At 36.4% G+C, this 22,086-nt stretch overlaps 1 protein-coding gene across 2 annotated transcripts in view; it reads right to left on the bottom strand.

Annotated features, from left to right (window-relative positions):
* The window catches only part of angpt4 (angiopoietin 4), a 78,281-nt gene that overhangs the window by 3,568 nt on the left and 52,627 nt on the right, over positions 1–22,086 (bottom strand). For both annotated transcript variants that reach the window (XM_037975032.1, XM_025009417.2), the window contains 7 exons: positions 10,795–10,950; positions 10,598–10,719; positions 3,845–3,929; positions 2,787–2,934; positions 2,600–2,712; positions 1,678–1,779; positions 1,417–1,583 (listed from right to left, as the gene is read on the bottom strand). In XM_037975032.1, the coding sequence (XP_037830960.1) occupies positions 1,417–1,583; positions 1,678–1,779; positions 2,600–2,712; positions 2,787–2,934; positions 3,845–3,929; positions 10,598–10,719; positions 10,795–10,950 (893 nt within the window). The remainder of the gene's footprint in view (positions 1–1,416; positions 1,584–1,677; positions 1,780–2,599; positions 2,713–2,786; positions 2,935–3,844; positions 3,930–10,597; positions 10,720–10,794; positions 10,951–22,086) is intronic.

Here is a 22,086-nt window from a genome sequence, read left to right as displayed (position 1 = left end):
ATATTATAAGAGTTAAAAAAAGCCAAAAGTAGTGGTCATAATGTGCTGAAAGATTTGAATGTTTTGCCACATGAAACAGCTGAAGGATGCTGGAGTACTTAACAATAAAAAGAAAATTTACAGAAGATAATAATGCAAATGCTGACTCAGCATTTATACAATAAATAGTTGCATAAACTCCCTGATTTTAATTAGGTGACTCAGGTGTTCCACAAAGTTGGCTCCATATTATCTACGTTTCATCATGAACATGTGATCTCTCAGTAAACCTGTCTCAGACGATCAAACAAAGTCAGGATGTTATGTAATCTACAAGTAAATCAGAGACGTATTCAAGCCTGAAGTCATTTGGTGCTTTTTAAACGAGTGATAGGATTTTAAAATCTCCCCTTTGACACTCAGGGAGCCAGCGCAGTAATTAAAGAAGCAGAGGAATGTGCTCCACCTTCCTGGTGTTGGTGACGACTCTGACAGAAACACTGCGGACAAACTGCAGCTGTCTGAGGGAATATTTTACTTTAATTGAGACTAATGACGACACCTCAACTATTATCTAGTCTACAGCGAAAGGAACATGATCTTCATCTTGTCTAGACAGATATTTTGTGATTCTTGTTCTGTTTTAAGGTGTTCAGTGGAAACACTAACATTCTGACTGCCTTTTTGTTACAAAGTGCCTCAGTTCTGAGTCCAAACTTGGGCCAGTATTTTAGATTAATTGATTCAAGGTGAACTTTGACTTTTACCCTTTCCATTTGTGGTCTGTGATAAACATTTCAAATGGAAAAACAAAAAAGTAAAAATACAAATCCTGCCAAATATGTGGAAAAAATGGGGCAAATAACGGATGAGAACTGGTGCTGCTTTCAAAGCAAATATTTTAATTTAACTTTTTATTTTAACAATATTTTTAGGAACACTCAGCGTCTTAAAGTCTTACAAACCAACCTTTTTTTAATTTACTGAGTTATGCTGTACTTTTTAATGTGTAAAAATTAAAGCTTTGGGTTTAATTAAATAACTCTGAGCAGATTTTACAGTTCTAGCTTCACTATGGTGGATAAACTGTTTGGACCCTATATGTTTATGGTACTTACAGGGTTCATACGGTCAGTACATACCCAGTAAGTAGCAGGTAGGTACCCAGTATGTACTTGTCAAGTACCAGGAAGTTATCAGATAAGTACCAAGTACTGGTATGTATCTTGTAAATACTAGGTAACTATCAGATACATACCCAGCTGTATTATACATTGCAACTAATGTTTGTTTTAAATATTTATTATCTCAAGCTATTAGTAAAAATCAACAGATCATATACTTGTTCTGGATGATTAGAAAGTGAATTTTGATACTGCAGGCAAAAAACCTTTAGCTTATCCCAGTTTGTATATTGTGTGTGTGTGTGTGTGTTACCTGTAGGACTGCCTCTCACTGGCCAGCGTAAACCGGTCGTACTGGGAGTAAGCAGCGTTTCCCTCCCAGTCCCTCAGCTCCACTCTCAGGGAGTACTGGCCCTGACTGGTCAGCAGGTATAAAACTTCATTACCCAACCAGTGCTCCGTCTGCACGTCTCCAAAACCCTGAGAGAGGCAAAAAACATGAAGTGAGGTGTGACGATGACCAGATCTGACTGAACTTTTGTTATTTTAAACTCTGATTCTGAGGCCTGCTGACCATCTTGTACTCCCTCCAGCTCCTCTGGAAATCCACACTGCCGTTGAAGCGCCGCTGGAAGACCGTCCAGCCCCCGCCGCTCGTCTCCATGTCACAGTACACCTTCAGGAGGACAAACAGAAACCACTGACACCAATGTGGGAGACGATGTCAATCATAAATAATTACCCTGACAATGATTTGTTAAGTTTATTTACCATGAAAACCACCGTAACTAAATACACTGTAAAGTTTTTGCGTAATAACTAAAACGGTACTTAAGATTCATGTGATTAGAAGTGTAATGACTTTCATGTTAATAAACATAAAAATCTAAACAAGCTGCATACTGTCTCTTTGCCTTTGTTTAAGCTTTTAGCAATGGTTTTGCTACATTTAGAATTTAATTACTCCTTTTCGCTTTTAGCCACTGTTTTCCTACTTGCCGCAAAGATTTGGCTATTTTTAGTTTTTCATCACAGTTTTGCTAATTTTTGCTTGTAGTTACTGTTTAGCTAATTTAAATTTTACCTGCTGTTTTTGAAACTTAAAATTTTAGGCATGGTTTTGCTGATTTTACCTTTTAGCTACTGTTCTGCTTGCTACTTTAACAATTCAGTTAACAATTCATTCTTCAACAAATTTCAACACAGTCATTCAGCACTCAGCTTTCACTGCATTTTTGCAGTGAAAGCTGGATTTATTATTTATTTATTTTGGATTCTTCTTTTACTTACTAAAACAATAAGTCAAAGTTATTCAAAAACACAGAAACAGGCTTTTTTTTCTTTTCTCTACTGAGCTATTAGTTTTCATTTGAGCATTGATCATGTACAGTAGTTTTCACATACTTTCAAAATGATGTAAACACTGAGAACCTTATCAAGTCATGGCTTGGTAAAGAGTTTCACATTTTTAGCTGTAATTTGTGGTCAGTGGTTACCTGCACAGGTTCAGTCCTGTTCCCGATGTAGATGTGATAAACACCGCTGACAGAGTGACCGTCTTTGTAAGCATCTGCACAGTCCTTCCAGAACTGGCTCCGAGGTGGTGACCCTGTGAGCAAACGTGTGATGAAAATATAACACAGTAAGACATATTAAGCTTTTAAGTAGTGTGAGTGTGTGTACCTGTAGTCGTGGCCACCATGTTGATGAGCGTGTGGACGGACTCCATCAGCTGAGCCTGCTGCTTCTGCAGAGCTGTGTTGTTGCTGGTGGCGACTTTCAGCTGCCGCTCTAAAGACTCTATCGCCACCATCTGAGTCCTGACCACCGACTAAGAGAGAAAAGATTCACTCACATTTCGTCCCTGTGGACTGACACATCTGTATGTGCAGCTTGTGCATGCATTCTTCCTTGCACAAAAGTACAGATTACTTCTCTTTGTCAGGATTTGGGTTTTTGGTTTTCAGTTAGTTGCTTTATGTTTCAGTTGGTGTTTATTATTTTCTGTTATCTTGTAGTTTGGTTCGTGTTTTCTTCTACTCTTGTCTCATGTGTCTGTGTTTGTTTTCATTTTCATTCCCCCAGCTTAGTCATCTGGTTACCTGTCACTCCCATCTCCACCTGCGAGCAATATTAATCATGTCACCTGTCTCCACTTACCTGATTACCCTCAGCACTCAAATACCCGGTCATTTCTCCCACTAGTCGTTGGATCATTGTTTGTTGTTTGCCTTCGCTCCCCGTGTTTCCTTGTTGCCTTACCTTGTTATGTATTTGAATGTTTGTTAAGTTTTAGTTGCTGCCACGTCAGCTTTTGTTTTGCTTATTTTTCGTTATTTATTAAATTAGTTTTTACTTTCCGTATGAGTCTGCGTTCTGGGTTCGCCTCTGCCTCCACCGCTCCTGACACTCTTAGCCTTTTTACTTTGAACATGATATGCATTTTTGCAAATCACATATTTGTATTTTTGCATGGACAAAGTTCGTTAGGTTCTTAGCTTATATTTGCAGCCTCTTGTCAGTCTTCATCATCTACACTAAAAACTTAAGCTTACAGATATAAAATGACCTTAAAGATTCAAAAACTTGACTGATGCATGATCTAATGAACATGAAATCTGCCTCTGTCAGTCCTGACAAGATTAATTTTAATATAAACTCAGACACCTATCCAAACAGTCTCCTGTCAATGATGTTTCTGTGCTATAATAACACCCAGATGTCATGTTTAGTAACTGTACCTGCAGTCTGTTCTTCTCCACTCTCATGTCCTCCAGCTCTCCTCTCTGCTGAGACTCCAACATCTGAACTTTGCTCTCCAAATGACTGAAAGAAACAGAAAATAACTCCCATAACGCATTTAACACAGGTCACAAGACTTTAGATTGACAAATTTTCCTCTATAAGTCTCATAAAAGTCAACTCATAATGCTTTGAGTTTGCTGTTTTGATAAAACAGCTAAAATATGGCTAAAAATAATAACATCAAATGAGCTTTTTTTTAAAATTCCCATTAGGATGTCATTTATAATCAAGGGTTTTATGATCTGTCATCCCTTAAAGGCATTTACTCAGGATTTAAAGCACATTACAGCATACAGCACAGATGAAAGTTACAAAACATCTTCCCATGGCCTCAGATAGTACACTTAATGACTGAGCTACATTTGAAACAATCAATCACCAGAAACTTAAAGATATTATTGAAAAAAGAAGCCTCTCTAGCCTGCTTTAAATAGTATTTTTTTGGTAGATTTTAGTTTGTTTGTGTAAACAATGATTATTGCTCACACACAATAGTTCTACTGGTTTTAGTTCTACTGACTTTCTGTTTTTAAATTAAGAGAAGACACCCTCAGTGCTTAATATCTAAACTATGTAGTTACTGTGAACGGAGTTACTTTGCCTTCCTGTACAAGAGTAAAGAGTTATTTTAAAGACGACATATCCATCCATCCATCCATTTATTTTATTTACTCACTTTGTGTGTGTGTGTGTGTGTGTGTGTGTGTGTATGGCATGGAAGCTGGCGCCTATCTCTAGCGGTCCAAGAACATTTCCCTCAAGTCATATTTAAAAATATTTTCTTTCACAAGCAGTGCACTCTGATAATACTGGGCTGAGTTGAGAGTGTGAGAAAAATTTTAAACACATTTAAAAAGCCCGATATGTACAGGGTAAACATCGGGTATGGTCCTGGTACATGATGTACCTGAAAACATACTGGTTACATTCCTGGTACCAGCCGAGACCCTACAAGGACTGGGCTGTATTGTGAAGGGACTTGTTACACTCTACTTACAAGTAAATACCTGACACGTACCAGTTATGTATCTGGTACATACCTGGTACTTACCAGTACATACCAATCACTGCTGTAGTTCGGGGAGCAGCCGAAAGAAAAACAACAACTTAAAGGTACATACCTGGTAAGTCGTGAATACACACTTGGTACTTTCTGAGTAAGTACCTGTTACATACTGGTTATGAACTTAGAACATACCTGGTACTTATGAGGACCAGGTTGTAAGTGCTTAATATCCAGTACTTACAGGGTACATGCCTAGTAAGTACCAAGTATGTATCCTCTTCATATCAGGTTGTACAGTAAGTATCAGATGTTTGCCTGGTAAGTACCAGGTAAATACCCAGTAAGTACCAGATATGCACCGTGTATGCACCGAGTTGTATTATGCATATATTTTTTACTGCAGCCAAAAGAACTGGACAAAAATTTGTATTCCCCACAAATATGATATTCCAGCCAGATATGATGTGATGTGGCCCACAAGAGCCAAGATGGTGATTGTGGTAGAATTAACAGTTTCCTGGGAAAATGGTGTTGAGAAAGCACATGAAAGAAAAAAATCCAGATATTACAATTTGAAAACACAAGGAGCTCAGAACAACTGGAGATTAAAGGTGTTCTCTGCTATAACCAGATGCAGGGGATTTATTTCAACATTTACCATCCATTTACGAAAAAAGATGGAAGTGAGAGGTTACTTTCTCCAACAAACCGTTAGGTCGTTGATCACTGCAGTCCTATTAGCTCTTCTTTACCAAGCCTGCAGAAATCTCATAAAACACATCAGCAATGAACTAAATTTAATTTTATTTTAAGATCAGTTTTCTGGGAATAAAAATGTAAATGTGTTTTTCTAAAGCTGTGGGTCTGATGTCCAATATCTTAATTAATGGCAAAAATGCCTAATTTTAAATCTGTTTAAATAAATACAGCTTTCACAAAGTTCATAAAATTTGTTATTTATAATACTGTTTTACATTCAAATTTGATTATAAAACTTTAAATCACAAACACTTACAGGAGGAACACTGATTCAAAACAAAAAGTGTAATGCTGATATATATTTGTATATCATTTAAAATTGAAACCATTACCATAAAACTGGTGGATAGGGAGGACACAAAAACCAAACTGTTTGAACACTAAATCTATTTGTAATAAACCAGAGGTTGTAACTCCTGAATTACTCCCTCTCGTTAAAAAAGCCTTAACAGTGAAATAAAGATTAATAACTCGGCCATTATTCTTCCTGCCAGATCAGACCGCAGCTGTCGTTATCTGTGCAGCTGAACCAGCAGTCCAGCTGTTGAAAATAGACTCCAGGACACAGTTAGATCAACAACATTCAGGCCAAGTGAATGAAAACTGATGAAGGAGTGGCAACGGCCTCAGAGGAGAACGTGGGACATGTTGTAAAGTGGGTGAATGTCCAGTGTACAGTCACTTCTCTGGGTCTCTGCTCAGAACAGAGAGAAGCCTGTTAATCTGCAGGATACGGGTGGAAATCTCTTCTTCACTAATGTTTTTAAGGTTAAGTCACAATCTGTGTGTTTTACTTTAGTTTTGTTGTCACAGTTTATTACATGCACAAACTCTTCTGGTGGAAATGATTGAGAATGCGCACCTTTAAAGGGAACTATCTTTTTAAAACTCATCAATAGTTTTCATTTTATATAATTAAAGCGCAGTTCGGCTTGCACAGACATTTGACATGTATTTAAAGTCTGTTTACTACCACAAGAGGAGATTAATTACTGTTCTAAATGTGATCCAAATTAGGTTGTTCTGGTCAATAAATCATTGTATTATAAAAAGGAACCTGTCAGCATTCAAATGAGCCTCTGGTGTTCTTCGAAAAATCTCAAAATGTCTTTGGTGGGACCTGGTTCACCAAAGCACTTTGAATCAATGTCTTATTTAAAACCAGTTTTATTTTTCTTTCTGAGTTGGCTCAATAATAAGAAAATTAGTGCTTCAGTAGTATCTAGACTTTAGGCTCACACACAACCCTCCTTAAGCCATGGAAACTTGTGGTCCTGCACATGCTATTCTATGGGTCTTGCAAAATCTCAGGAGTACATGCAATATGTACAGAACCTGTGCTTAGTGTACCCTGAACCAAGTCAGGCTAGTAGGGGCTTTGTGATGGAAGTAAGACACGCAATGAACAGCTGTTGTACGATTCAAGTGCCTCAAAATTACTTCACAAGTACTTGCTATTTGTGTGGTCCCCAAGTACAAAGTATATCTGACTTTCTACTCTTATAATTGGCAAGCATGCAGCGTATGTGATCTGCACGCAAAAGAAGAGGCAAGACTCCTTTTTGGAAAGAAACTGATCTGTAGCTTTTGTAGCAGGGAAGAAGATAGTTGTTGCAATTCTGCTACAAAGACTGAAGGTGTTGGACCCCTATAGGCAGACGATAGACGATGAGGAATGCCACAAAGCAATATTGGCTTTGCTTATTCAGGAAAACCAATATCACACACTAAGAGGCCTCTTTTTCTACTAACTTCTCCCACTGCGTTACATGGAAGTCATGAGTGATTGTCACACTCGAACCACTTGCATCATGAGTACTTTGTACTTCTTTCACTTGAGACTGGTTACCTGCAGGCCACATACTATACACTCCACAGGCACTGAGCACACATATGTTTTTCACAGGCTAACAGCACAATTTTTTCCCACACCTCAAGCAAATCAAGCATGCAATCTGTACTTGACAAGTACTTTGTCTGTAATACTTCTCAAACTTTCTGTTGGTGATCACCAGGAACATGTGGCCTAACTGTGAGCTATCAATCCCTGTGACCTGTGCGTGTCAAAAACCCGTACTGTGAGTCGTGGAGCTTTTGTTCAACCAGAGCAACAAACTGCTTCCACCAGGAGCTGGAGGTGGGGAAATGGAGGCCAAACCAGAGGGACTTAAACTTTGTGATCCCTTTGTTTAAAAAAATGCAGACTGAGTGTATCTAATCTAATTAATCCAAGAGAAAAAACAAAGTTTTATTATCATAGCAAAGATTAAGCAGCAGTTAAAGAAGATGGGCTTGTTTGCCCTTGAATGTCTTATTTTGTCATTTTTTAATATTAGTTTTATGAATGCTGACAGATGCAAAGAATTGCTTTTACAATCCAAGTTTTCAACCTAATGTATGAAAAGTGTTTGAAACTAACTTTATAAACAATGCCAGGTGTCTCAGTACCATCAAGTCATTATCACTTCCATTAGAAACAGTATACATAAATCTTGTTTGCTGTGTTGTTTATCAACACCAGTCAGAAATTTAGGCCATTTAGGCAAAGAGCATTCACAAACACTAATTGTTGTTTCTAACAGCTTTTATATCTATAGACTGTTGATTTTAGGACAGGAAAAATGAGACAAAAACTGTGATCTGTAAACTATTCCTGACCTCATAAAACACTCACTCTCTCTAAAGCAGTCCTACAGACATCCTGCTTAAAACATCAGTGACACTGACCAGTAGACAGCATTTAGCACTAAATACAGTGAAACCTTTTCTATTTTATAATGGACTGGATTAAAGTTTGTTTCTGCAATTTACATTTAACCTGATTGTAGTATATTTCTAAAATAAACAAGTAGTTTATTACCTAAACAAAATAACAAGTTGTATTGCCTGAACCAAATCAAAGAGCTATTCAAATGAAATGAATTCGTAAAGCAAATAAATAATTTAAATAAATGAGTAAAAATAAATTTTGTTGGAAGGCTGTATAGCAAAACTAACTTTTGTAAGAATTCATTCAGTAATTGATGAGACACTTTGGTCAAGATGAAAGTCCTTACTTGGTTTAAACAAAATTATTCAGAACAACAATAAAAAATGTATTTAAATGAAATTGAAAATATTTCAATTATAAAGCAGAAAAATCTTTTTTGGTGGGTTTAGGCATCACATTTCCTCTTTAGTTTAGTAATATTTTCCTATGCAATCAATATGTTAAGTCTAAAGAAGTAAAACAGGTTGAAATTTCCACTTTTTAAAAATCAAACAGAGGTTAGGTGTGGCTGATTTGGACTGGACATGATTTTCCACCTTTCTGCTAAATGTGGCTCATTGATATGTTTGCGTGATATTGTTTTACATGAGCAGGTGAGACTTCGGTCACATTAACAGAGCTGAAACACTTAATCAACTCCTGACTGGGATGGCTTCAATATGCAGACCTGCACATGAACAAATAAACCGTTTTTGCTACGATCTAGACGGATTGTGAGCGACTGATCACTGTGGTTTATGTGTAACGTGTGAAGAGATGTGTGTTAAAGCATTTGTAACTTTATTCTTTAATATATTAGTTATATTTGTGTGTGGACACAGTATGATGTTTACACTCTGATTACAATCCATGTGAGATGAAAATGTTTCTGCTTTATGTCGTTTAGGAAAAGTTCTTGGGCTTTTCCAAATGCAATGAAAGTTTTATTCTTAGAAGCTTGGTTGGTGTCCACTGACACACAGAGGGTTCAAGCTACCAACAGAAAACCTCACACACACTGAGAAACTACTGTTTCTGAGTCGCACACACTCATATACAGTCTAAGCTTGTCTGTTTGCATCAGATCTGTTACTGTAAACAGAGAACGCACTTGATAATCACTCTGAATGTTTCCCCACTCGCTGCACCATCCAAGTTCACCTCAAAATGAAAAATGATAAAAAATATTGTGATTCCAAATATTGGTGTCTCACAGCAACAGCTGGGGTCGTGTTTCCTGCAGTCTGCTCTCACTTAGGTTTCACATATTCTCACTGATAAGTTACAAACTGTGTGGCTGATCCTGTTTTATTATCTTTGTCTGTGTGTGCATGTGTGTGTGTGTGTATGACCTGAAGACATCTACTATAAAAGGAACTACAGTTAAGCTGGTTTTAAGTTCTTTGACAGATAAATATACAGTCACAATAGTGCCACATACAGTAATGAAACTTATGTTAAGGTCTAAATATGGAAGTGATGTGACCAGTTGGTGTGTTTTCAGTCATATATTTATGTTTAAATAATCATTTATCAATTAGGGATCAGAACACCAACATGTTAGTGTTAGAAGAGATTGTTTATGGTTAAAATGGTAAAGGTTGTTTAATCTTTTCTTTATCAAAAGAAAACACAATTTAGCATTCATCCACAACTCCAAAGTTAGGAAAGCATTGTTATGAAAGTTACACTTCAACTAAATGTCTGAGATAAAGAAGCAGCTTTTTAAATACTGTTCTGCTCATTTTACCTTCTGTTTTGCTTCATTTAACTTTAACAATTCATTCTTCAGCAATCATTCAGCATTATGCTTTCACACTGGATGTTCATAAAAAACCCAGTTGCTCTAGTCATACTTTATTAGTTTTTTTTTCTGAAGTATATATGATTTTTAAGTAAAAACACAAAGACTTTAAAGATTATTTTAAACGCTACATACTTATATGTGAGTTTTTTTCTTGATTGCACATGGAAGGATTAGCTTTTTAAGCAAACACAGTTAATCCTCCGATGATAAAATTTATGTCACACTTTCCAAAGCAATTCTATAACCCCTACCAAAGGTTGTTCTTCTCTTTAAGAGTTTATCAAACTAATAAGTGAATAAAAACCTGATAAATCAGGGTAAGTGCCGTAGTTTTACAAATACACCATGAGGAGTCCCAAATGTCCCACCTGTTCTTGTCTCGCAGCTGCCTGATCTCAGTGGTTTGCAGAAGAAGCTCCTTTTCCAGTTTGTTTGTGGACAGAGAATTCTCCAGAAGTTGGATTTCTATCCTCGATGTGTGGTTCAGCACCTGGAAGAACGGCATATTGGGTAACTCAGAAGATGTGCTTTTAGGAGGCGGATAATCAAAGAGCAGACTTGTTACCTTGGCTTCTACTACGTTGAGTTTACGAGTCTGCTCGGCTGTCTGGGAGAGGAGGTTGGTTCCGATCTCCAGCATCGTGGCTGTTTGGTTGTGAACAACGTGTGACTGTATGTTGGCGACGTCTCGCCTTAAACTCTTCTGTATGAAATTCTCCAACTGTTGACACAAAATGAGAAATGTTTGAGCTTCTTTTGCTTTTTGTTAAGATAAAATGGCATGTTGACACATTGAATCCTGTGTAATTTTTTTTGTAGTGTCTGGTTTCTTGGACTAATTTAGTTGAGCTCACTGTGGCTTTTGTCTTCATGTTTTCAGCTTGTCTTGGGTTTAGTTTTTTTTTTTTTTTGGTTTAGTTCTGTTTTTGTTTCTTGGTACATCCCTCAGTATGTCCCTTGGTTAAGTTCTTCCTTCTGTTTTCCCACAAATCTGGTCCTATTTTCTCATTTTCCACTGCATGGCTTTAATCATTATCTTCCTCAGTATATAAAACACTCATTTTTCCTTTTTTTTTTCCTTGTCAGACCTTTATTATAACTGGCTCATGCTTAGTTTTGCATTATAAATAAACATCTAGAATTGATCACTTCTGCCTGCCTTTGACCCTTCATGCATGTGTTTTACAACACGTTTCATGATATTGATTGCTTGCTTCATGTTTTTGTTAAGCAGTGCCAACCAAACTGTAAGATTTTGGCACTACACGTTTGGCTCAGTTGGAATTTACTTGAAGGCCTCCCAAAGATTTTGAGTGACAATCAGACATTTCAGTATGTTTCTCTCACAGCCGTTAATGTGCATGACAGACGGCTCAAAATCACACAGTGTAAATATTCTGCGATGCAGCGATCAATAAAAAAACTAGCATGACAGCCGTGTTTACCACAAACCCCATCTTAATTTGGTGAGTTACCAAGCTGACATTTACTATCAAGAAATGGGGTAAACATTATGGGAATATGTTTACTTTTACAGGATCATAAAACAGCATTTTGGAGAAATAAAAGGTTCAGTTTTATGATACAATATAAAAAAAAACTTTGTTGAAAATGTTCTTCCAAAAGTTGTCGAGATAAAAGTTAAAACATGCACACATTTTTGCCCCGTGGTGGAAAAGTCTATCTATCATCTAAAAACAAGGAATATAACACAAACAAGTCAAGTTTCTTTCCAGAAGTTTCCTGAAGTTCTGCAGTGAAACCACCCACTCAGAACATGAAGTCCACCAAATCAAAGATGTCAGGAGGTCTAAAGAAGCAGGTCTTTCCATCTCTGGGAATATTAGCCGATGCCAGCTTGTTCTACCATGCTGCGACCTTCAGCCACTCACAAATAAACAATCTGTCCATACAGCCATCTATTCATGCCTCTGACTCCACATCCTCAGGATATCAGTGCCACTGAGAAGCACAGGGAGTTGATAAATATACTGCTGCACCAACAAATAGACCGGTCCCAGGGGGATGGCCAGTTAACCAACGAGGCAAAGTTCAGGCCACAACGCCCTGACCACATTTTCTGGTGTTACAGGGATCCCATCACAGGAGAACTTCACAAGTACTTCGTTTTTATCAAGATCAGACCTCAGATCATAGGTGGGTGTTGTCTTTTTGAATTCAGATGTGTTTGAGAGTGAGTCGGTTTATTTTTCACTGATTATCACTTTTTATCACAAATATTTTTAGATGTTACGGGCTTAAAAGTGGGAACAAAATTATGAGCTAAAATTGTGTTGGTTCTGCAGTTTAGCTTCTACTCATGTGTAGAAAAATGTTGGAAGTTTCCCAAAAGGAACATTTGAAGGGAATTTTTGCTTTTTTAATTTATTTTTCTCTTTTAGTGATAAACTAGTACATCGATGTTTATCATTTGTAATTTTTTTTTCAGACCACAAAAATGATAAAGATTAAATCTGATTGTTTTTGCTGTTTTTATTGTTGATTATATTTGTTCCCACCTGGACAAACTGACATTTGTCTTCACTAACCATTTAACATAACTAAAATGTTATGTTTAGTTTGCTTCAAGTCGATTTATATTTAACATCCTTTTTTTTTAATCAGATGGTTTTATAAGTTCAGAGATGCATATCACGGTAGTCAGAAATCTAAGAAATTGTTTTGAGAAACTTCTGTGTCTGTGAGTAAAATGGGCTGGAAAACCAATCTGATGTGTTGCAGGAAGAAATTATCTAACTAATCAAAGAAGGAGAAAACAGCTGGAACGAGCTGGTTCATTTCTGCTTCCTGAGATGCTGCACAGATAAACATTGACAAAGTCAAAAGCTCCAACTTGCTAAATGTAAAAAAGGAAAAGTGCCTTATGTAAACACAACACACAAGGAAGAAAATAAAAGTTTAGCAGATTTCAAATTGGGTCTTTTTTTTCCCCATTTTGTTGATTCTCCAGAGACAAAGTCTGCTGACTTTTTACTTCACCCTCACTTCCTGAGCTGGAATAGAACCACACACACAGACAGGACATAAAACATATTCTCTCAGACATACAGGAACTGGTACCAGCACACACAAGAACACGTTTAGCTCTACACGGGTCCACTTACATTTATAAAGTGAAGTCAGACCAACAAGCTCGGGTAAACTCACGTATGGAGCGCTCATTTCAGAGATGTTAACTCAAACCACATGTTGGTTTTACTGCAATCTGGCTTTCTGGGTGACTTCAGACGAGTCAGAGGGAAAGGGGGAGAGAAAAGTCCCCCCTAAGCACTACCACCACCCTGATAACAAGGCTGAAGCACAGGCAAGTAGCACAGATAGTGATCTGGGGTAACAAGTGCACTGTGTGTCACTGGAGTGTGTCAGAATCTGGACATGAAGAATCACTGTAGGATTGCTGAGGCCTGAAGCTCCAGAGGAAAAAAGGAACTTTATTTTTCTTATAGATGGTTAAAAAAAACTTTATGTTCATATTTTGTGTTAAAGGTAGGTGATATGTCAGACTTCAGTAAAGTGTGAAATCTAATTAGAAGTTTGAATGAAAAATCAGTACAAATTAACAGCCTAGCATTCCTTGAAAGAATGCATATCACCCACCAATGTTTAAGCCTGCATCATAGTTTTAGCCATAGTATTTTTACTAGAATAGGTAAAAACCATGAAAGAGTTTTATTTTTTATGAAAAATGCCCTTTTGTCTTTTTGCTTGATTGCAAATGCAGTATTTGAAAATGATTTCCAACCCAATAGCTTGTAAAAAATGACTTCTAAGTTTGAAAATATCTCATGCAGCGAGCAGTTTAGATTTGCAAAGGAAAAACATGTCACCTCTCCAGCTCAGAGTAATAAAAGTCTTGTATCCTTATCTTAGTTTCTTTCCAACTTTAGCCTCATGCTGTGCTGAGTTCACTGTGCTTCAGACGTTAGAAAAGAGTCCAAACTTTTTTCTTTTTTTTTTTGCTATTGTATTTTGGGTTCACTAACTGCAAATCAGGATCAGAAGTCAGGCTGCACATTATTAGAAAACCATGTGATTTTGATGTGATTGTTGATTATCGCCATAACAATCAGGCATGGTAAACCCACATTTTCTTCACTCTTGTCTCTTTGTTCTGTCATCACGATGCTCACGAAACTTTCTGTGTGTTTTAGTATCTCAACCACATCATCTAAACCGGGTGTGCACATCAAGGGGAGTGAGAGTCATGAATGCACGATATTTTGGAATATAAAAGCCTACGATTTATTGCAGTTTAAGCTGTCTTTTGCAATATTGATATTCTGCAAACTAATATTGCAGTGATGATAATTTATTAATATATTGTGCAGACTTAATCAGAAATGTTCTCATTATTTTAAAAAAAAGAGCAATTACTGCTCTACCAGTGCAACTCCAGTTTCAAAAAAGTTGGGAAAATAAAACCAAATGCAAAGATTTGGAAATCTCATAAACCTACAATTTATCCAGCAGAACAAAGAAAACATATCAAATGTTTAAACTAAGAAATTGTGCAATTTCTTTGAAAAAAAATTAATAATTTGGACTTTTATAGCAAGGACAGGGGAAACAAAAGGCTGTAAAAGTCATAAGAAACAGCTTGAGGAACAATTTGGAACTAATTAGGTTCACTGAAATCAGGTTAGTAAGAGGACTGGGTGTAAAATATTTTTTTAGAAAGGTTGAAGCTGAATTTCTAACAAGTAAAGATGGACAGAGGTTCACAGTCTGCAAAAAACAACCCTGCAACAAAGTAGTGGAACCATTTCAGAATAATGTCCCTCAAAAAGACTTTAAAATGGATTGAGAATAAGAGGAGAACTGTTCTGAGATATATTCTAATTCGAACAGTAAAATAACTTCCATGCTTTATTTAGTATTTTTCCAGTCAAAAACTGTAATAAGATATTTTACATTTGTTTTTGAGCGTACAATTATTAGTGCCCCCATCGTTTTATCACCTTCCTCATAAACAATCTGTTTACAATAGTGCATAACCATATTTTGACTTAAAGATCTTGTTCATACTGAAAAGAAGACAGATGGTAAAAAGTGTCTAACTTGCAGAACTTGTTACATTAATGTAGCGTGTCTGTAAGTAAAGCACCCAGATGTTTCGTTTAAAAATCATCGTAGGACAAGCTGACAGCCTCAGGCTGTTTCTGAAAACTCCTGCACTTTATATCCTGAAGGGAAATATCTGCCTGCATGGTCCCTGACCTCTGCTCTCTCTGTCTCATGTATGAACTTGTCTTGATTGCCTTGCGTGCCGGAGATCATAACCTGGATACAAAACGTTCATCTTTGGTTTGGATAACTGCAGCAAATGTGTGCATTTGTATAAACTTCTCTGGGTATTTATGAAGATCTGAGCACTTGATGAGCTGACGAGTGAAGCTCTTTCTGCTCTTCGTGTGTCTGAGCTCTGACACCTGCTGAACTTCTGCCTCTCTGACACAGACATGAACCCCTAAAGGTCGTCTGGATGGATTTAATTTCCTCATAAAGCTCTACAGCGTAGTATGAGCATCCTCAAGGAACCATGGTGTAGATAAGGATAAAAAACATATTGGAAATTAACCAGGAGGCAAAGCAAATAATTTTAGGAAAGTAGTAGAGCAATAAAGTTAAAAAACTGAATTGATGTGATGTGAAAACTCAGGTTTCTCTAAAATATTTGGGATTCAGGTTTTGTTTAAAACTTCTTGGAACTACAAACAAAACTCTTATTAAAATGAGAAATCTCAGATCCTGAAAAGAGTTACTTTAATTAAGAAAAAGCCGTGCTGGTGAATTAATAGATAGGTTTTTTTTTTACACTAATATGGATTAAACTGAAAGATCCCCGGTCTGTTACTCAGAACATTTGAATTAATAAAACAAAATCTACTTTAGATTATTTGCTTCAATAAATAGAAATTTTCCAGAAAGAAATATTCCATATATATATTACATCTGAAATATATATTTTTACTAAGTAAACTTTGCTTGTTCTTTTTTATGATTCTGTAAATAAAAAACACAGTAAAACACAGTTTATTTGTTCACCTTTTGTTATTTTGATTTAACTGTTTGCTGCCAATCCAGCATTTTTAGGTAATAAATGTATCACCTTGCTTTTTAAAAGTTGCTCATAATTGTAGAAGATGGCTGTCACAAACTCAGAAGTATATGTAAAGATAAACAAATATTTCCTTTTAAATGCATAAATTACAGTGTGTTACTCATCACCTATGTGTAGCTTGTTTTTCACTTCATTATAAATAAAGAAAATGGTACTACAAAAGTGTTTAAATATGACTCAAACATTTGCGCTGGCAGCACTTCATAGCATGTTTTAGATTTATGTCAATTGTTTGGAGCTTAAATACTTTTCCACATTGTTTTATTATTACAGTTTCTTAGTTTAAACATTTGTTATTTTTACTATGATTCATTGTGAATAAGATATATGGTTTATAAGATTTGCAAATCATTGCATTCTGTTTTTGTTTACATTTTACACATCATGAGCTAACATCACCTGAAGACATCTTAGTGAAGTGACTTTATGCGCAGTTAATTAACGTAGACTAGTTTTTTTTTATTAATGTTCTGAGACCCAGAAACGTAAAATCATTTAGTATTTTTACAAATAGATAAAGAAACTAAAGCCAAAACAAGATTTTAGGTGAAATGTTTCTAATCCCTCAGAATTCTTGTGTATTTTTTTTGGAGGACAAACTCTTAATTTGAAAACTACAAGTCTGAAGAACCAAGTTAAAACAGCAAAATGTCAGAATGTAAATATATATTTAAGCAGCCTAATAATGTAATACAAAATTACTCAAAAATATTACAATTCTTGTCCCTGGTAAACCTAAACAACACAGGCTTTTACCTTCTAAATCTGGATTTGTGTTTAGGATTATAAACTGATATTTCGAATGTAGGTTTAAAGTTAAAACACAAGAAGTGACATTTTAACATATAGCCTTTTTTATTACATTTGCTTTCAGTGCACCTTTTCTGTGTAATTATTAAAACAGTTGATTGTTGGATTTTTTGTTTTGTTTTTATGTTTAACCACATTTAGCTCCAAAGTGCAGTCACCCCACTGAGATGAATGATGTGAAAACATTGCTCTTGCTTCCTTGATTCAACATCTATGAACTGACAAAAAGTCAAGCGGGATTAAATCTTTGTAAGTCAGCAAATAATCTTTGTGGTAAGAAGTAAATGCGCAAGTTACTCGCCTCCTTTTTTTATCTACAGTGGCCTGTTGACCTTGGCAGAAATGTTACTTTTCTACTTTCCATTGAATCTGTGCAACCATATGTCTCATTTCTATCTCCCATATGCCCTCTTAGCCACTCATATTTTAAAACATTCCACTCTTCGTGTCAGATACTTATCATGTGTAAGTGCTGCCACGTTTTCTCACCCGTGAAGGCTCACTTAAACGTTTCTTTGTTAGCTGAAATCATAGAAGTGATGTTTTCATTCCTGTTGGCCCATTGGCTCCAGTCTGAGCGCATCTCCTTTCAGGTGTTTTATTAAAGTTCACTGCAGTGATGCTTTGCACATGTTGGACTTGGAGAATATATGACAGCATCAAAATTATACAATGTAATATGAAATACTTATTGGATTTAATTATTAATATCTTTGTAAAAGGCTTACAATCCTCCCTCAGAGAGTTTGGCTGAAAGTGATTAATCCCCTTTTTCTTGCTGTGTGTTTCATTATCTCAGGTCAAATGAGCTAAATTAGAGATTAATGATCTAACACAAAAAGTCAAAAACAGCTACATTGCTGATTTGTGGCCACTGGGGAATCAACCACATGCAGTAATGAATAGTTTACAGAGTAACAACAACAAAAAAAAAGTGCAAAAGACATGTTTCATGTAAAAGTATCAGGAACCTGGTACCCTTTCAACCACCAGCAGCATCTGAGAAAGGGTGTAAAAACATAAATTGTTGAAACATCAATCTAAAAAGAAAATAATGGCTTAAACAAAAAAAAACACAAATTAAACATTAATAAATTACTGAAGATGCATATTTATTTAGAATAATTATCCATCCTATAGGCACTCAAGAACCCCTTTAATTATGATTTATTTAGGCTATGCATTCAGAAACAACACTGAGGACAGCTGTATTTATAAAGATAGAGGCCTACAGCCATCTGAATCTGTTCAGGGCCGCAGGGAGTTGGTGCCTATTTCCAGTGGTTATTGTGTGAGAGGTGGGTACACTCCGGTCATGTCACCAGTCCATCACAGGGCCACACAGAGACGGATGAGACAGACAGCCATTCACACTCACACCTAAAGGTGGTATTTAACTGGGTTAAGACTAGATGGCATTCACGAGGGACTCTATGTATGTTTTATGACTTTTGAGGGGTTCTCAATTTTCTTGCGTGAGTCGTGGAAATCTGAGTTTCAAACAGGTTAAAAAAAAATTAGTGTGACAGTTTTTCTCTTGAAATAGTCACAGAGTCTTTGGGCAATCAGAATTCAGCAATTTTGAGTCATAGCCCAGTCAGATACCACATTAAGGAAAGTTTAGAGTAACCAATCTAACATGCTTGTTTTGGGACTGAAGAAAAGCATGCAAACTCCACATGCAAAAAGGTGCCACCTGGGAGTCCAACCCAGGATCTTCTTGCTGAATGCAACAGTGCAAACCAACAGCATCATTGTACAACCCACCAAAAAAACTGGACAAGTGAAATAAGTTACAGTTACTTATTTTGGTAACACTCAAGGAGCGCAACAGAAAACCTTCATAACTTGAAGTTTCTTTTATTCTGTTTTTCTTCACAAACTCTTATGTGTTTATGCTGGCAGCCTGCAAAAAACTGTCATTCCTTCAAAACCCCCCAGAGGGAATCTATGTCAGCCACAATTGTATATATTGTTCTAAATGTGTGTGTAACGATGAGGTTTGGAGCTTTTTGAACTTTTGCTTGTGCATTTGTACAAACGTACTTTCTAATTTTGTGTAAACTGTTGCTTCATCAGTTCAACTCTTAGTCATCGCGGTTTTACTGGCTTTTGTTTTTTTAGTAACTTGGGCCAAACTTTGCTCAAGAATACACCTTACCGAAATGACTTAAAGTCAGTCTTTTGTTAGTCAGAAACTCATTTAATAATCTATACCTTTATAAGTTGATGTATACACGTTTATTTTTAATTTTAGCTTTCACTTTCTGATCTACAGCTTAAATAACTTTTTGCTCTTTTTATGGGAAAACCAAACTTGTGGGAGAGGTAGGAGTGGGAAACTAGTGGGGTGGACCTGGGTTAGTTCTGTTATTTTGGATCTTGTTCCCACAGGATGCCAAGTCTCTGCATCAGCATGGGATAAACACAAACAGTTCCCATTAAACTGGACTGGAGTTTAATAATCTCTCAAACACACATGCATCATTCAGTCAACAAGAGCAAGTATGAGTTTCCTGCTAGTGGTGGTTAAGATTCGTAAACGTGGTTTATATTCAGAAACATTTGGCACCAGACTGCTGGCATTTCAGGCCAAAACAAACCAAAACGAAGATGTATGTTGACTCTTGTCTCATCCATCTCGTTGTGTGAAGACTTTTGGGCTGAAGAACAAAGTTTAAGTGGAAGGATACCAAGAAAAATCAATAGTAGTATCACAATGCAATATAAATGACTGCAAACAGTTTCAAAGGGCAGGACTGGCATGCAAAATGTTCTGTATATGCAGGGAGAACAGCTGCCTCAATGGAGAAGCAGAGATGAAAACACATACAGAGTGTGACTTTATATTTTTGTATGTATTATGTTTCATAGGTGCACAGTGAGAGGAACAAGCTATAAATAATAACAACATACCAAAGGTAGAGAGGGACTCTCACATGGTGCAATCACTATTTCCATTAGACAACAACGAATTGTGTTTATTTCAAGACAGAAAACTATTTGTATATTTTCCTACAAACGAAAAAAGTCAGTATGCACACACTGTATGCAATAAAACTGCACTAACAGAAGCATTTAAACTGATGCACAGAGTACAACTACAGCTAGGCTAAATAATCTATTAATCTGTACAATATTAGGATTAAAACCCAAAATTACGTAAAACAGAATTATTAGCTACATTGAGTATTGTTTTTTGTATACATATGTTTCAGGCCTAAAAAGTTCTAATAACAATATCATTAGTCTTGCTCGTATTTCATATTAGTATAGCACAATTGAAATTTTAATCAGTTTATTTTGTTTAGTAAGGATGAATACCATTGTCACAAGAACATTGTTAGAATGGAAACAAAAAATTTTCAAAACCTTTTCTAAAGACGTTTGTGTCATGGTTACGATTCCCTTGAAATCCTTGTTATTGGAGATGAAGTCACAGCCAAGAAAACTCACCCCGGACTCCAGCTGCCAGATAAATATGCTCATGACGTGGATAGATAAGAAAAGAAAACAAAGGAAAAGAAAAGCTTCCTGAATCGGTTTAATATACGGTGTATCAAAGCTTTAAGTGACCGTCTGAAACAGCTCTCTGCTGTGTCACTAACCTAAATATTGTAGCTTAATGACCTCATAACTGTCTGCTGCTCTGTATGTGTGTGTGTGTGCATCTAAATGAGTGAGTGAAAGAGTGCATGCCACTAAATCCATCTCCAATATGCACTTATATGTCTCAGTTAGACTGCTGGGTCACCACTACACCCCCACAAATGAGCCACAACAAATATCTCAATCATCTCACCACAATCAGGACCAGATGGGCTAAATCAACACAGCGCTCTATGTGACTCAGTGTGTGTGGGGTGTGTGTATGTGTGTTGGCTTCATAGTTATGCAGATGTAAGTTTTTAAGGTATAAGTCAACAGGACAGCCTCTAAAAGCTGTGACTGAAGAATCATGCCTATCCAAAGGATGCATCAGAGTGAGTAACTGTTAAAAAAGAGGTATTTTTCTTAATTTTTCTTCCACTGTTTAAAAAAATAAATAAATAAAAAATCCATACAGAAGGTTAGTGCTCTTGTGTAAAAATAGAGTTTCAAAGAATGTAAAACAATTTAAACAGATAGAGACTGACAGGATTGCAAACGCCTGAATTCTTGGTTTACACCTGAGACCAGAGTGTGATGAGTGCAGGAAAAGCCTCGGATAAATAAAAAAACTTGACTTGAAGATATTTCTGTCCTCACTGTCCGGAAAAGTACACTTACTGTTAAAACTACATGAACAAGACATGTTAGGTCTGTGCTGAAAGACAAGTCTTTGACATTATCTGCACCTCCTGATCTTGCAGTGACAATAAATACAGCAGGTGTTTCTTATTAATGTCATGATCAGGATGTATGAACAGATGGTGCTGAGTGGATGCAATGTGACGATGGAGTCAATCACTGACAGATAATGTTGATGAAATTAAGACAAAAAAGCGAAAATAACTGTAGGCGTTTCAGTGCTGAGACCGTCTGGAGGAAAAACACTTTCTGTTTCACAAATGGGATTACTTTCATTGAGTTAAAACCAATAAATCCTAGTTGTGTCCTCGCTATCCTTATGACTGTTATTAATGCATAATAAAACACTGGCAGCTTTATGTTTTTTTGCTTAGTTGAGCTCTGACTCCAATGTTTTCTTATTTTACACTTGATCATCTAACTGCTCACCTCTTCTCAACACTGCAAGGCGTTCTTACAGGTCATGTAATCAGAAATATATCATATACATGTATTTATTCTGACAGGCACAGATATCCAGGTTTAAAAAGATTCCAAAACTGGTATTAAAATCTTTTTTCGTGTGTGTATTTTGCCAGGCTGCAGCATTCATTAGCTCATTTCTTCCTGCAGCTC

Source organism: Kryptolebias marmoratus, linkage group LG4 (assembly GCF_001649575.2).
Source record: "Kryptolebias marmoratus isolate JLee-2015 linkage group LG4, ASM164957v2, whole genome shotgun sequence".
Classification (NCBI taxonomy): Eukaryota; Metazoa; Chordata; class Actinopteri; order Cyprinodontiformes; family Rivulidae; genus Kryptolebias; species Kryptolebias marmoratus.
This window is presented reverse-complemented; position numbering and strand designations above follow the sequence as displayed.